This window comes from Pygocentrus nattereri, chromosome 25 (assembly GCF_015220715.1).
Source record: "Pygocentrus nattereri isolate fPygNat1 chromosome 25, fPygNat1.pri, whole genome shotgun sequence".
NCBI classification, from domain to species: Eukaryota; Metazoa; Chordata; class Actinopteri; order Characiformes; family Serrasalmidae; genus Pygocentrus; species Pygocentrus nattereri.
The window spans coordinates 21,435,307-21,453,322 of NC_051235.1; the positions used below are offsets into that span (position 1 = coordinate 21,435,307).

Consider the following 18,016-nt stretch of genomic DNA (forward strand, 5'->3'; position numbering starts at 1 on the left):
CAACTCAAGTGCTAATTTCCAGGTTTGGCAGGTGTGTTTGAGTAGAAAATGTGATTCTGGACACCGACCCCCAGGATCAGAGCTAAACACTCCCGGTCTAAATCTCAAGACTTCAGTTCTGGACCTTGAAACCTTTCATTTCCTGGATAATCACTGGTGTTTAACTGAGCTGTTGATGTAACTGAAGACAACTCATCACTACCAATGATTACTAAATCCAGAACCAGAAACTGGAGAGAACATCTGGCCTGAATGAAACAGAACGGGATCTAATTAAGAATTATTCGAGCATTCAGTTTGACATAGACGGAATATTTATGTTACAAAAATATGCACTTGGTTAAAAAAAAGAAAAGACATCTCTGTATTCATTTGGATCTAACAAGTCCATGATGTTGAGCATTTACTGCCATCTGCTGGTGCAGGCAGACCTTTCAAGGAGGAAATCTGTCTTCTGTTGAACATGTCTGCTTTCGTCTCAGACTGTTCTGCTTCCCTGCCTGTCTGTTTGTAGAGTGGATTCAGGTATTTATGAGCCACCAGATCATGCGGAACATTGTATTCCATGGTAAAATGGGGCATGCATGTTATAAAGCCCATTTAGTTGTTCAGTATTTCAATGATAAAGTCAAGCCCAGTGGCATAACTAGGATCTTATGGGCCCCAGTGTAGAAAAATAAATAAGAACCCCAATTGAAAATGATATGAGAATAGAAACCACAGAGTAACTTGCTTATTTAATCCCTGTTGTTTTATCTAAAAAATAAGTTGTTTCTAGCAATAAATAGAGATAAAGCACAAGTCTGGACTGTCTCAGGGTCCTGAGGACCGGTCTGAGAACCACTCTGTTAGATTACACAGTTAAGATTCTAAAATTATAAATGATCAGGATATCAAGTTGTGAAGGATCTGTTTGGAAACAGTTACTATGGAAGTGGTACATTTGGAATAAGAATATGATAATTAGGCATCAGGAAGGTCCGTGTAGTGTTGATGGAAGCTAACTGGTGAGGTATGTTGGAGCTTTCTTTGAGTCATGGGAGCATAATGTGTCAGGATCTATATGAGTGACCGAATAAAGATTTTAGTTGGTGTGGGCCAAAGGCCCTGTTGTCCCTCCAGTGGTTATGCCACTGGCTAAGTATCAGTATCATAAACAAGAGGCTATTAAAAGGGTCCCTTATATCTTGATGTTACCTGAGTGTTTTATACATCACTAACCGTTCAAATGTAAAATAAGTTTTCTCTCTAAAGTGCTTTAAAGTCAACTTGAAATCAAAATGGACCCTTTGTCCCTGGATATTTCATGCTTCTGGTCATATTAAGCATGGGTCATCATATCCTACCATTTTAAAGACAAAGTACTTGTTTTTTCCTGCTTTTAAAACAATCTGCTCAGTTTTGATGAAGACATGTTTCAGTTAGAGATTCATGTTGAATTTGAGCAGCTTCAGGATTAGGCAGTTATGAGCGATTCACTGAAACTAAACGTGTTCCACTGAAATAAAGAAGTAAAAAGGCTTTCAAAGTTAACTCAATGCATTTATTACATCTAAACATCTCTAAATAAACAGGTAACATTCATTAAGTAAACAATTTTTTCCAATGCATGTAATAAATATTTTTTTTCCTTAGTACTTTATACAAACCGACATTGTTCTACTGTACAATATTTCTTCCACATCTCCTTAAAAAGTCGTTTTCTCTCATAGGACATGCCACAGACAAAGTAAGTGAATTTTAAGGCAGTGAGCGCAGATGTCAGCTTATGTGAAATGGAAAATAATAAAATAAGATTCGACTTCGACACCAAGTCCACTTGTAGCACAGTATTTGCATCTAAAAATATATAAATCATCTCGACGATGCTCCGGTATCCCACGTCAGAACACAAATACACGTCACGGAAACATCCATGTTCTCACAATTACCCTTATGTCAAAACACGCACACACACACTCACTCATTCCCCCTCCCCCCAACCACACTTTTAACTTTTCCCTTTATCAGTCACCACAAAACACTGACATCAAGCTCTTTTCATGAAAGATAATGATCAGATTTTGTTGCTCTTATGTGTTACAAGTAATTCCATTTTACATACAATAAAAGGGAACCAGAAAAAAAAACTGCCAAAATACTAGTCAATAAAATTTGGACTATGCCTTATGCTTCCAATAAGTGCAAGGCTATTCGAGACATGCCACAACTGTAGCTTTACGTCATACTTTTAAGTAACTTGAGGTCAACTGAGAAGGGACACAAATGCCTTCAGTCACCATAGCAACCACAGATTGATTTAATGTTGGTCTGCTGCTAGATGTGACACACTCCGCATCAGTTACTTCAGCAAATGTGACAAGTCTGTGTTTAATGGTGTCAGAGACACGGGGGACTGAGAGCAGGTTTCATAACCGCCAGCAAAGCACAGGAGCGAAAATTACATGAAGCTGCAGCCTGTAGTTTGTTTCTGGCTGTGAATAAAGCTCACGTCTGCAATGGGTGGTCTCGGACACAGGAGAAATAATCATTAAAACAAGTCAAATGGAACAAAACGACTAACATGTCGGTTACATGTGAGATGGACTGAGGAACGGCTTGTCTTTTCTAGACTCTCGTCATTAGACTACTGAGTGACAACGAACAATACAATGTGACAAAATGATGCAGTTAAATTACAAAAGAACAAGAAACATAATCATTAAATAACTTCTTAAATACTATTTTATAAACAGCCTACACTGAAAAACGTGCATTAAATTGACTTGGTTCAAACACTGTGCAAAAGACAGAGACCACACGCATCAGGGAAAAAAAGTGTATGCATACAACATATACACATAGAAAATTCCAGAAGCCTCAACAACTAAATGTAATATTTTTCAGTATTTAGTGTGCCCATCTTTTTTTAAGTTTAGTCTTACAACTTCTTACAAATCCAAGTAATCCCAAACTGCCAGTCTGCTTGTTTTTCTAAGTGAGGGCTTCTTGACAGCTACACATGCTTTCAGAATCATAGTGTTGAGTTGTCTTCTCACCGTGGAGGGATGGACAGAAACACCTGTGGATTTTTTTCAGATCTGTAGTAAGAGTGGAGCATGATTTTCTCCTCTCACTCAAGGATGAAAGCTTGAAATACTGTTTATCTGATGGGGGCAGCTTTGCTGGTCTACCAATTCTTGGCGGATCTTGCCGTCCCATTTTCTTTATATCTTTGAATAATTTATTGTACTCTAGATTTGAAAGCTCTTTATACAAGTAGACTGTTGTGTATATAATCACCTCACAAATATCTGAAACACATGAAAAATAAATAAGTCTTTCATGGCTGTTTTGACGAGGACTTAAATAAATGAAGAGCGGTCTCTGACTTTTACACAGTAGTGTACATTCATTTGCACATGAAGAAAATCTACCACATAAACACAATTTTCAACAAAATAAGGTCACCGAATGATTCAGCTGTGTTGTAATACCTGTATGCGAAAATTATGTTTGAATCAAATAAACTAACGCATGTTTTCAGTGTAGAACAACAACACATGAAAATACTGGCGGTATTTTATGCACCTAGAATAAATCTTGTCCGGAGAGAAAGAGAGTCAGTCAGCCACACTACGGAGGCTAAATAAGGACATAATGATCCTATCATAATTATCTCAGTCAGAAATGCAATTAGGCTTTGGGACAAAATCTGGACACTGCTTAGGCCCAGAAAACTCAAGTTACTCAGTACAGACCGCATACACACACACACAAACACACAGGCAGGCTGATTGAAGGCTTTAAATAGTCTGAATCCTCACAGGCCAAAACAGTTACCTTTTACCTTTATTAATTTAAAATCACTCATTAAATAAATATATCTTTCTTTTTAACTCAGAGAGAGTCGAGCTGTGAAGAAACAGTCATGCACATCCAGGTCAGGATGTTATTTGATATTCTGAGAGAGACACTTTGAAGTAGGCCTTTTCTCTCTCTTCTACTTTGATGAATCAGTTTTAGTGGTTTATAAAAAGGAGGGTTCATGGCAGTTCTGTTGATAAAACTGTCTGTTTTTGAAAGCCACAATGTTTAACCTGGAAGCACTTTGAGTAGATACGGTTTCTAGCTTATCTACTTATTTATTATGAAGGTCAAATCCATTTGTGGATGGGAGCAGTTGTGAAGGTCACGAGTTACCGTTAACTCAATACTAGTCATTAGAAATAGCAGAAAAGATAATGAAGAGTGGTTTTAAAAGACCTGTGCGTCTTTTGGAAAATGCGGCAAGACTCCAGACACTGAACACCCAACAGGACACTGAATTGACTTGGAGGGTGCGTAAGTGGGGGTAAAGGAACACTCCAGTGTTTTTCAACGTAAGCTCATCAGCTGCATCTCTAGCCTGAGGAATTAGTTGCTCTTTCTGTAATTCTCATACAGAAGAACTATGAGATGTCTGAACTTTGTACTCCACCAGAGGGCAACATAGAGCCATTAACTTCAGAGTTTCTTATCTGTTTCATCTTAAAAGGGAAACATAGACAGATTACTGTATCTAGATAAAGGTTAAGGGAACCTAAATGTTATGTAATGCAATACGTTATGATGGGACTTGGGTAGTAACATTAGCTGAGTTATAAACAGCATTTATCTCTTTATCTTCAAGACTTTAGAGTTATCCTGATCCTCTCTTTAGTAGCATCTGCCTGATGAGTTTGGTGTGTTATTATTCAATTATTTTTCACATAATGCCTTATGTATCATATTTGAGTTAAATGTCCATCCTAATCTATGGTCAGCTACTTTAAACAATAATTTCAACACATTTCCCTGTCCTCAGTGAAAAACAGAAATCCTGTTGCCTCAAAATACGCTTATAGCTCATAATGGATGCCAGTGAGCAGTTGCTGAAGATTTTTGTTCATTTGTATGTATAGGAATATTACTGTCCACTGAGTGCATCGAGATGCAGCAGGCAGAGATTAGGGTCAAAAATACTGAAGCTTTAAAATACTCTATAGTCCAAAATGGAATCAGTTAAGACACAACTAGGTCCTGTTTCTTAGTTTTTCACTCAGACTAACCAAGCTTTTTCATCAGAAACACAAAAACCTTTCAGGCTGGCACAGTGTGGAACCTCTGTAGAAAAGAAAAAGAGAGAAATACACAAAATGAGTCACAGATAAAGCATGAATCAAGCAAACGAGACAGCAAGCAATAAGTAAGCGAGAAAGAAAGTATGACTTTCTGTGGCATTGCTTTTGGCATTGTGCAATCAAAAAAGAAAGTGGTCTGAGAAATCAAAGATGAAGTTTCACACTAATTCTCAATCAAGATAGTTCCTAAGACGGACACGTGACAGTACAAGTAGAGCACAATCCGTCTACTCTAAAGTATAAATAAGTGATTAAGAACAAAATATATAATAATGGCAGTCAATCATCATTAATCCGTTCCCCGTCGCATATTCCTGAAGGTAAAGGAATGCTTGTTAACAGTTCATATACTTCATATAATTTAAAAGTATTACAAAACCATCTGCGAATTGAAGAACACTGCCAGCTCAAGAGAGTCAGTCTGAGCAGAGAAGCATGTCTGGGTTCATCTGGAGACGTGGACAACCAAACTGGCTAAAGGACAATGAAGTCCTTGTGTGGGAGGGTTGCACCTTTGACGAGGAATTAGAAACGATACTGAATGTAATGTAGCCAAAAAAAAATTATCTAAAAAGATACAAAATATTAATAATAGCAGTATAATCAAGGGGACAACAAAATCAAGATTTGTGACGAAATCAAGAGTCTTTTTTTTCCTTGGAAGAACAAAACAAACACAAGATAAACCCCTTCGTTATTCGCAGAATAGGAAAAAAATGTCTTTCGAGTTTATATATACAAAAAGTAAAACTGAAAATATATTTGTTCTCTGTACACGGCAACGGTCATCACTGTTTTGGAAAATCGAACAAAAAACCCATGCTTTCCTCATCTGGGTCTTTTGTACTGTTTTCCTGCCAACGTTGAGCGTCTCTCAGTCTGTTTGGCGCTGAAGTATGTGAACGTGGATCAATCTAAGGAGATAACGTCCGGGATGGAACCATATATGGCTGAGGCCATGGCCGTGTCGGAGGCAGAACGGGGTACGGTGGGCAGACCGTGGGCTTCCCGCAGGCTGCTGGACGACACCAGACTGCCACTGGAGCTGCTGCTGTTGCTGCGATTGACGTTAACAGGGGCATGGATGGCGCTGCTGCTGACTGGGGTACTAGGGGGGTCCAGAAAGAGCTGAGAAGAGCTGTACGGCAGGAAACGGTTCAGGAGGAGATCATGGTCTTCAGACGCTGAGGCAGCCGCTGCCATCACCATGTTATAGTGCTGATGCAGAAGAAGAAAAGAAGCTTTTCGGTTTCATTTAAACAATTTGACTACTAGTTGACAATTTAAGTCTCTGGAAACTGTGTGTAAAAGGAACCACTCTTACCTGATGATTCTCTCCTTGTAAAAAGGAGAAAAAGTTCAGATCTGTATAAAATAAAAAGAATATAAAGTCACTCTTTTTGTTTTCATACTATGTTCACCAAATATTAAAATATTGCTAGGCAATGTGTGTGCATTCTACTTTCCAAAACAATTTATTGTGTATGAAGTACAAGACAAAGTTTGTTTTTACAAACCCAGCTTAAAAAATGTTGGCACAGTATATAGAATGCTAATAAAATTGGAAAGCAGTCATTAGTAATGTCTGTTTGACCTGTATCACATTGAAAATGGTACAAAAGCACAATATTTGATATTTTCCTGCTGAGGAATTTTTTATGAATATATGTTCATTCCAAATTTAGTGTCTGCAACACATTCCAAAAGCACTGGGACAGGAGCATGTTTACCACTGTGTTACATCACACATACATTTTCATGGTCGTGGGGGGAAGCTGGAGCTTTTCCCAGCGGTCATTGGCCAAAAGGCAAAATATACCCTGGACAGTTCACCAGTCCATCGCAGGGCAGACAGACATACACATTCACACACCTAGGGGCAATTTAGCATGTCCAACTAGCCTAACTACATGTCTTTGGACTGTGGGAGGAAACCGGAGTATCCAGAGGAAACCCATGCAGGCACGGGGAGAACATGCAAACTCCACACAGAAAGGACCCTGGTCACCCGGCTGGGGGACTCGAACCCAGGCCCTTCTTGCTGTGAGGCGACAGTGCCACCCACCACGCTACCCACCGCACCACCGTGCGTCACTGTGTTACATCATCTGTCCTAAATAATCATTTGGGGACTGAAGACATAAACTGATCAAGTTTTGAAAACAGATTTTGTTGTTCCTCTGATATACAAGCCTTCAGCTATGCAACTGTACAGACTTTCACTGTTGTATTTTGAGTTTAATAATGCACACACATTTTAAATGGGAGACAGTTTTGGACACCATATCAGACGCTGCTTTTGAACTTTACACCTGTAACAATTTCGACTGGCTGTATTCAAAAAAGGGTGAATTTTTTTTAATGCAGTGCTGTCAGAGGCATGCCTTAAGTGGCAAACCTTGCTCATAACTAGAGCTCAAAAAGATTAAGCCTTTCCTGGATGCTCCTCCTATATCCAAGCATGACTGCATTACCTGTTTAAAATGATTTTTGAACATTTTACAATGTTACTAGTCTTTAACTTCCCTAGCCATAACTTTTTTGTGACATGTTGAAGACACCAAAAACAGAATGAGCTTATATTTCCAAAAACAATCAAGTTGATAAGGTAAACATTACATTACCTGACTTTGTACTGTTTTCAATTGCCTACAGATCAAAGTAGTTTTACAAACCACTGCTTCCTGTTTTTGCCCTGTGATGGACCTGTAGAGGGTGTATCCTGCCTTCTGCCCAAAGACCGCAGGGATAGGCTCCAGTACCCCCCCACAACCCAGGAGAATAAGCTGCTTAGAAAATGTGTGTGTGTGTGTGTGTGTGTATATGTATGTATATATGCATGTGTGTGTGTGTGTGTGTGTGCTTCCTGTCTTTATTTGTAATTTAGCTACTTTCTCAACTTTTTTTTATATACCCTGATGTAATGCCAAGTGTAACACATTATCAGGGAGGGTTCTCTGAGCTAGCTGGGTGTTCATGCTTGATGTAAGATGGGGTGGGGCGGGAGGCGGTATTATTATTATTGTTGGCGAATATTATTTTCCACTGCCAGCTTATATATAGTGACATAACCAAAGTCAGAAGTAGAGATGGCATATCAGTACCAATGATTATTGGCGTGATATCAGCAGAAAATGCTGGATCACATATCAGAGGAAAAATACAATGAATCTGATCCAATTCTGTCACACTGATGTCAAGTCATTAACTGTGTATTTCTGACAAATTATTCTACAAAACAAAAACAAATCAGTTCTGAGAGGAATTTCTGCTGGTAACGCTGGTAATACAGAGTGGCTTCCCATCAAGATGTAATACTTCTAGGCAGCATAAATCTTTGTGACGGTGTTTTGATGAGATATTGGCCTACTTTAACACTTTATGAGAAATGATCAAAGTAAGATAAACATGATACTTATTTTTTCATGAAAATATATAAAAGAGCATGTGTGTGTTTGTGTGTGTGTGTGTACATACCTGACAGGTCATTGGGAGTAGGATAGTAGTGACGGTAGTCCTGTATGAGGGGTGGTGGAGGGGGGATGTAGTTGGTCTCCACTTGAGGCATGCTGGGAGTTCGACTCACAGGAGATGGCTGCGTACACAGATTTAACACTCTATAGAACAACACAAACACACACAGGTGCAGGGATGAGAGTCAGAATTCTCAAATTTTTAAACAGGTTAGACAAGTTTAGAAAAAAGCATATGCAAATATTTATTTTTTTATATACAAACTAGCCTCTTTAACATTATACATTCTAATATTGAAGAACAAAGAGATGCCTGGTCATTATACTCCACCAGACGGCAATGTAGAGCCTGCGTCTTATGTTGTGGCCAGATTTATTCAGTCTAAAGAATGAAGCAAAGAAAAACTATTGTAGCTGGCTAAAAGCTGCCATACACCGGACGAGAAACATGCCAGTGGATTTTGGCACTGGAGCAGATAATACAAAGTGCAGGTATATCACACAGGAAGCGTGTCACTTTGGGTCTCACACCACTATGAGGTGGGGAACAATGTGTTTTCAACACAAATGTGAATGGAGCATAAGAGTGGCACCCCTGTCTCTCGTGGCGTTTTTGAGATGAGGAGTTGTTTGCTAATAGTTTTTAAGTAATACCTTACAAATTCAAATATCAAACTCAACTAAAATGTCCATCCCTACACAAGTACACAGCAAGGCCATAGCATTAAAACATTATACACAAATAAACAAGGACAAGAATTAGACAGCAAAATCTTATTTTCATTGAGCAAGCTATATGCAATACCTTTGAATGTAACTGCCCATAAACATCAGCAAAACATGTCAAGCTTTTTAAATGCCAAAGTGAATTCAGAGCTGGTCATACATACTCACCCCTTATTCATTTGTGGGGAGGTGGGGGAGAGAGAGGGGCAGCTTCGTTTTGGAGGGGGCTCTTCATCCTCCTCATCCTCAGACGAGCTGTCTAGAGTCAAGTCGATCACCTCTACTTTCTTACTGTTGCTGTTCGTGTGCGAGTTGGATTTCTGATCTGAAGCTGATGTCCGACACCCGCCTGCCAGCGTGAGCACATGGAAGAGAGTGGAGGCATGACGTGTATGATGGACTCAATCATTCACACTGATATTGCTCTGATATATTATTCTGTCTATCCTCTATCCTTCATTCCTCTTGTGTCTCCCAAGCTACTATATCTCTAGCCACAGCCCACAACTACCCAGCTCTCCCACAATTATAATACGGCATATCTAAGGCTCACCAATGTGTTTCTAATGCATAGTGAAGTGTATTGCAGTCATGATATGGAAGCAATATAACCAGAGTATTTTTTAACTCAATCACTGAAGAGCTGCTAACCAACATCAGCCTGCTCAGCTTCGTCTCTTTCAAGTTTCAGATGTTCAAAGTAAAGTCTCCTCAAGAACTTCTTCCAATGTTATGGTCGATGAAAGATTTTTTGTGCCTAATTGGATGAGTAATGCCTTTCACATTATCTGACAGGCAATTTACAAATTTTTAATATATTATCAGCACACTTGACATTCTCCTAATTATTCTTGAAGCACATTTAATTTTAGGATTACAAAATCTCCCCAAAGCCAAAGAAAGGTGAAGGCACAATGAAAACTAAGAAAGATCAAGACATACTTCATAAAAGAAAGAATGTTTATTTAAGCAAGGTTAGTAAGCTTCAAATAAATATAAACAATAAATGAAATGGATTAAACTGTAAAAGACGGACTGTATATTAGCACAAAAAATCCATGACACATGGATCACAACAAGCAGGCTATCACGCAATCCACATTAAGATCCCCAGTTACAGCCAGGATCTCAAGTCTTATGTTGATTACAATTAAGAAAACAGTGAACAGAATTAAGAGAAGCACATGATTATAACCAAGTATGTCATTTAAACCAAGGTTGGTTGTTTCAGGTCTTAGCTTTTTTTTTAATTTATTCATTTTTAATTTCATTTCCTATATTTCCTACCCAGGGTTGTTGCACAATTTTTAAAATCAAATTAAAATTGTATACCATTTTAGGACTTCAATAAAGCAGAACTAATACGCTTTTCATCACACATCAATACACACAATCAAATATGGGTTGTGCTATTGTGTATGTTATCCAAACATATATGGACTTGAGCTTTGTGACTGTTCAATCTTTACAAAAGTCTTTTCTATGTCTTTGTCATTGTCTGTTCTGCTGTCCTCTACCTCTTCATCAGTTTCTTTTGTTCAGACTATCTGGAATTAGTTTTATTTACATAACGACTATTGTCAATTGGTCTTTAGTCATCATCTTACAATTTAATTAGAGGTTACTTTTTTGTCTCCTAATCTTCTAATCCAATCTAAGTCCTTTAATATCAGCCTTCTTTATTTTTGGTCTACTTTTTCAAAATCATGACTATTTGGCTATTTGAAATGCTACAGTTAGATCACTTTGTTTTTTATATTTGCATAGTGGTATACAGATTGAACAATATCTTTTTTTGTGGACTAAGTGTCATGAATACTACTCTGGCTTCTGTAATAGCTGCTCCTTCAGCAAACCATTCCTGCTGATGCTGGATTAACACTGTTTAGTACAGTTTGGATCTTGCAGTAACTGGCAGAAACCAGACTTGAAGTGTAAGCCATGTATTCACGTTTTACATGCCTATGTTTAGGAGAAAGGTGGCTAGCTTGAACACAGTCGACGCACCAGAATTACAGATATTATACTATGCGTTTTACACTGAAGACTCCAGACTTTAAACTGCTTCTGAAAACATGCTCTCTGCTGCAGGTTGTCTGCTCAATGACAGTGGAGTAAACAGAGAGCAAAAAAGATATAAAAGGCTTAATAGAGACAATCTGTTATCCATAAAGGAACAGACATCCTTAAATTTAATGGAGCTAAGAGCAAAAAAATAAAACACTCTTGGACATTCTATGATCTTACATTTTCAACACCTATTTTAGACTTTTTAAGGATCTGCAGAAACCATGTCACAACTGAGTTCAAAGGCTTCATAGTCTGGTACCTTCAAACAATACAGAGATTAATTAGCATATGAACCTTTAACATATAACTTAAGACAATTTCTGTGCCCTTAACACAAACACTCTGGGTTCTCTAATCACTTCCCCACCACTGAACAGTAAGTGAGGCTTCTTAAAGGGTTTAAAAACTTTAAACACGGCTTCTCCTTAGATAGTGTATCAGCTCTGGAGACTATGAAAGAGACTATCTGTGTTTTTTTGGCTAACTACCAGAGCCTTGCTAACTGAACAGCCACATTCATTGTTTTTTTTTTTTTTAATCTCTGACTCATTATTTCATGAAGTCCATGAGATGGATTTGTTTGGTTTCACTTACGCATGTTGTACATTCATGTCATTAGAACAGACCTATACAATGGAATATAACAGACTGTTCTGTTTTACTTGTTAAGGAGGAACTCTCATGTTGATAGTTTGAAGAAAAAAAAAATACCCAGAAGAATTTACAATCAGTGAGTAACTGCATTTCAGCATCTTTACACTAATCGTATTCACATTTTTTGTATTTAGGTTGCTGTGGTATTTTGATTAAAATGACTAAACAGTACTAAATTACATTGATTTACCAGACTGTTTAGTGACTGTTACCACTAGCCCTGCATGTGAAGTAAGCTGTAACTTTTGCACTGATTTAGCTTTTGGCTCAACTGTTCAAAAACAGTAGTTGCTGGGAATGTTTATTTTTATTAGTAGAGAAGTGTAGGTTGCCTACACAAAACTATCATTAATTTTGCAAGAAATAATTTAAGATTATTAAGCAAAAAGTTAAATGTGTTAGCATGTTCTTCCCACTCCCTTACTATTACATATCCAAAATCTTGTGCATCATTTTTATCATTTCTCAGTTTGTAGTGTAAATGCTGTTACAGGCATTGATCTTTCTAGCTGCCTTAATGTTTACCCACTGTTTTGAAAGCAAAGCCAGGCCAGGCAACCACAAACCCATACACACAGATAACAGAGGCAGTCCAAGATTAATTTAGGAAAATAAAAAGCTCTTACTGCTGTTAACAAACTGCTGACTTTTTCACTAATTCTGCATGAATGTGTGGATGTGTTAGTAATTTCTATATAACAAGCACATATAAATCACAAATAGGTATTTACCATCTACGCCGTTACATGAAGCAGACACCTCCTGTACCTCCTTTTTCGACCTCATGGGGGCCCAACTCCCATCCTCTTTAAACTGAATCTCATCACAGTCTAGACAGCTGTTCAGAATCTCCATAAACAACCTACAGAGTGAAAGAGAATGAAAAAGATAAAGAGAGGCAAAACAACTGTTATAAAAGTGAGCTTTAACCATTCTTTCTTTGCTTATTAATAATATATATAAAATTGTTTTTCATTTAATGTTAACTTTAATTTACTTTGGCATTAATGAAAAAATGTGGTATTTTTGCCTATAAAGCATGATAAAACATTGCATTGAGAGCAAGAGGGGAAGAGAGAGAAGGAGAGAAAAAAAGAAAAACATAGACACACATACATATACACACAGAAACTAACAGAGGAAGACCAGGGAGAAAAACAGGAAGATAGAGAGAAAAGAAAGAAAGAAGTACTAAGAAGGTCTTTAGAGGATCTAGAGAAAAGGAGAGAGAGAGAGACGCAGAAAGAGAGAGAGAGAGAGCGCGAGAGAGAGTGCTACAGAGAGACAGTAAAGAATATATATATATATATATATATATATATATATATATATATATATATATATATATATATGTATATATATATATATATATGGAGAGAGAGAGAGAGATAAAGAGAGGGATGATTCTGAGCTTTTGAGAGTATACTGGTTTACACTCCAACATGAAACTGTTCATATGTTTGTGTGTGTTGCAGGCAGTCATACCCATCAATGATGAGGTGTTCGTAGGGGGCTTTCTTGTCGCAGACAGGACACACCCAGGTGGGCTTCTTCTCGTTCATCTGGATGTAGAGTGTGGCATCAAAACACTGCAGGTGTGAACACGTCACCGCCCGGCATGGAATCAACAGCCGCATCTTCCCCAGCTGCATAAACACACACACACAGACATGGAGGCAAAATACACACCCCGCATAGACAATGACACACACACACAGGTGGAGAGAAAAAGCAAAGTGTAATATCAGCTCCACAAGGAAGCGCACATACATGCACAGGAAAGTATGACTGACAAAGGTACTGTGGTACTGTTCAGACAGGATTAGTTTTCCCTGTGAAGGAGAGGTGATTTAATTTTATCATAGGATGTTTGCATTATTTATGTCTAATTCGCATGTGATAAAAAGAAATTCACAAAAAAAAATTCAAATTACTGAGGAAGATTTACACTCTGCATTTATTTCAGAAAAGAGTACATAACATCAAAATTGATAGACCTGAGCCACAAAGAAAACACATAAAAGCTTCTTCAAATTATTTGTAACAATAACTTATACAGTGTAGACTGAACTACTATAATCTAGATAGAAGAAACGTTTTAGTAATACCAAAAGTTATTAAATGACAAATAACATATTTGATATGTATCAAATATGAGACATAGTTAAAAGATGATATTGGAGAGTAGCAGCATCATAATGGAATAATTTAATTGATTTCTTTTTAATTTATTGAAAACAGTGATCTCAAACTTTTGAACTGTCATTCTGACCTTTAAAAGGTTAGCGTATATTTGACAAAAGAAGATTAATGAGAGAGTTTTGTATACATGAATCACTGTTTAAGTATCTCCATTTCAAAATATCATCATAACAGAGAGTTGTTTTGAACAAAGCTGAAACTAGGCATTTCAAAACAGAAGCATGAATCTTAAGGCTTCGGGCCTGATAAGGCTCTGAGCGATCAGACTGCAAGTACAGACATGTGAGACGCTTATAAAAAAGGATGTGCGTATGAGCATGTATGCTTACCGGACAGAGTAACGACACTCGCAGACTGGTTGTGGCAATTTCACTGTCAGGGTCGGCTGTTAATTTTTCTTTGACTGCAGAAGAAGCAGACAGACAGCGTTATCCTCAGGCAGTGAGAAAACACATTTTTCAATCAAACTAAAAAGATATGTCTAGCATGTGACTAAATACCAAATTAAACCACAACATTCTGCAAGAAAATGCAACTCTACTCAAGACTGCAAGTACAGACTTGCAAATAACCATCTCAATGGCAACAGATGGAAAAAAAAATTAAATAACAGTACAGTTGAATTTTTGCAGTCTGACATGAAATTTTATCTGACGATTAATTGCCTGAGGAATATTTCTAAAAGCAAATTAACTGTATTTTTGTTGTATGTCACTATTAAAATACAAGCCTAAATGGGCCAAAACAGCTAATTAGTCATCTTATTTCCTAACTGTCCATATTCAGTAGCTAGCAACTCAATACAGAAACAACTGAAGCTTAAATAAGAAAAGTTATATGATGTGTCTCAGCCAATGCATTTTCTGCTTTCTTTCTATGTGTGCAACCCAACTGATGATAATGCATCTACCTCACATTGCTGGTTGTGGCATAAACATCTGACTCGGGCCAACAACTGCAATGTAAATGGACTGCAATATAATTGCTGTCCATTTAAATAAGTGATCAAATCATTGTGATCAGGCAATCGTGACCGGTCTACATTAGCCAACATGACCCCAATGGAAAAAAACTAAACAAAATAAAGAATACTCAAAAACTTCTTTGGTGGAAGTTCTCATACACAGGAAGCTGAAATTAGGGTGAATCTCAAATGGCGCGCAACTCCCTATAATGTGCACTATAATGGACGTGGAACTACGGATTCTACATCTATACAGTGCTCTAAAATGTTAAACAGAGTCATGCAGCTAATGACTGAATGCAAATGCTTTTCTGCTTGACATATAAAGCAAAATTTGGGTTTAGAAGCCATTATTTCATGACCTACATCATGTACTAGGGTAGGGAGCAGAGAACCATTTATGATTCAGTCTTACTCTTGTTACCCACAAAGACAACTTCTAGCCTCAGCCTCAACAGCAGCTTTGCTGCAGCATGCTAACACGTAATTTATCAGGGTCTCCAGACAGCATGGTAATAAATTAGAAAAAGCAAGCTGAAGCATTCAGTACAACTGCCTTGAGCCTTGGTGCTATTAGACCAGAATTTATAACCTGTTGTGGCAATTACAGGAGCATTCTTTTAGCATTAACAAGCTAGCTCAGACAGTTTATAGGCTGCAGTGTGGAATATGTGGTCATTCAAGCATTTTGGAAGATTTGTGAGGTTGATTAAGGAATAAAATCCTAATAATCTGCTCACCCAGACCATGATAATGTTGGATGTGTGCTTACTTATATATATATATATATATATATATATATATATATATATATATATATATATATATATATATATATATATATATATAACATAATATTTTTAACACTGACTGCTTTGTTTATATTTGCTATGCATGAATGTTTTGACCTTCATTAACAGTAACTAGTGAATGTTCTTACTGAGAGCTATGGAGTGGTCTGGGTTTCTGATGCCCTTGGAACGGAGTCTCTGTAACAGGGCTGTAGACGACTGCTGCTTCACTAGATACACCGCCATAGAGTAACTCTACAAGAGAACACATACAACATCATGTCAGTAAGTAGTTATATGTGACGATGACATCATCAGAACACTGTACAAAGGTTGAAGCATTTAATAAAAATAAGCAACATGTAATTTAGTCAAACACAGATGTGCAACAAATTAAATAAGGAAACAAATGAGGCGAGCTTGCAAACAGGTGTACTGTATGATACAATCATGCAATTATCATCCTACCAGTGTTGCAGCTAGGCATATATGCACATATGCCCTGTTTACAGACTTTATTTATTTATTTTTATTTAATAAGCTGTTGCCTATACTGACTTCTAATAATGAGTTTATGTGTATCTCCACTGTAATCCAAGCAGCCTCACATGCCACAGAGAAGAAATAATCACTTTCTAAATGAGCCGCACGTGACAAGTCAAATTCATAAGATGATTAATAAATCATTTGTTTTCATTCTTTTTGAAGACTTTAGATTACTGCAGCACATTATTGTCTGTTTTCATGGATACCACCACAGGATACTACAGTGCTCTAGTCTTCCACCAGCTGTCAGTCACACACTTGCTGATTTGATTTCAAGTAATAGATAGCTTGCGAATGAAAATTCCTGTGAATGTTCATTCGCATAAACAAAAAGCCCCGAGTTGCTACAGGTATAAGCAAGAAACACTAATGTCAGCCAATATATTTCTTTGGCATGATGTGCATAATTAACCTAAGTTTTGTTAACATCAAGTCTTTGAAATTAGCATTATTCGAGCAGTTAAATAGGCTATTAGCAATTTAACAACTATCCATCCATCCATCCATTTTCTAAGCCGCTTCTCCGTCAGGGTCGCGGGGGGATGCTGGAGCCTATCCCAGCAGTCTTCGGGCGGAAGGCAGGATACACCCTGGACAGGTCGCCAGTCCATCGCAGGGCAATTTAACAACTACTCCTATAAAAAACATTTAAAACTAAAACTCTTTATACACAAGAGGGCTGTCCCAGATGTCACAATTTCAAAATAGGTTTGCAAAAAAATGAACTGTCATGTATAAAGACATATTTTGCCATTTTGTATGTTGTTGTGTTGTTGGGGTTGTCTTAACTCTTGTGTGGTGTGATGTGATTTATTACTATTTCAACCTCAGATTCCTTGACCTTGGCTCATTTTCTGTGAAGAACAAAGAAAATTACACCTTTTTAAGGACATCACACTGAACACCCCCTACACGTTTATATTACATGTGGTGTTGGGGTGAACCTGCAGTGGAATAAAAGTGTGGAAGTTTTATGTCCCTTCACTCTGTTCTCCTCCTACATGGCCTGCTGTTATTGTGTGTGCGTGTGTGTGAGGGGGGGGTATGTGTTTGTATATGTGTGTGTGTGTGTGTGTGGACCACATGGACAGGCTGCTGACTGTTCACAGCTGCAAAAGGAGAACCCTACGCTGGACACTTGTGATATTTTAAACATCTGGTATTTTTACATAAACTGTTATGGCTGTACTGATTTAAAAAACAATAATGTGGTGGGTCTACAAGACCACTGAGTAACAAACACAACACCACACAAGGGTTAATCAGCTTACTATCTTCAAAACAGAGAGGTACTACTGTGAAAAATTCCAAAACTGTAAGGTTATGTAGTCAACACACACACACACACACACACACACACACACACACACACACACACACACACACACACACAAGTATAAGAGTCTAGATATGGTGATGGGGTGCATACACTATACTGCCAAAAGTATT

At 37.6% G+C, this 18,016-nt stretch overlaps 1 protein-coding gene across 1 annotated transcript in view; it reads right to left on the reverse strand.

The window, feature by feature from the left end:
• Positions 1 to 3,034: 3,034 nt before the first annotated feature.
• The window catches only part of pias1a (protein inhibitor of activated STAT, 1a), a 68,800-nt gene continuing 53,818 nt past the window's right edge, over positions 3,035 to 18,016 (reverse strand). Inside the window, exons 7-14 of the mRNA XM_017703565.2 lie at positions 16,171 to 16,276; positions 14,596 to 14,669; positions 13,550 to 13,710; positions 12,796 to 12,926; positions 9,509 to 9,689; positions 8,619 to 8,758; positions 6,466 to 6,506; positions 3,035 to 6,359 (exon numbers count right to left, since the gene is read on the reverse strand). Of these exons, the coding sequence (XP_017559054.1) occupies positions 6,051 to 6,359; positions 6,466 to 6,506; positions 8,619 to 8,758; positions 9,509 to 9,689; positions 12,796 to 12,926; positions 13,550 to 13,710; positions 14,596 to 14,669; positions 16,171 to 16,276 (1,143 nt within the window). The 3' untranslated portion in view covers positions 3,035 to 6,050. The remainder of the gene's footprint in view (positions 6,360 to 6,465; positions 6,507 to 8,618; positions 8,759 to 9,508; positions 9,690 to 12,795; positions 12,927 to 13,549; positions 13,711 to 14,595; positions 14,670 to 16,170; positions 16,277 to 18,016) is intronic.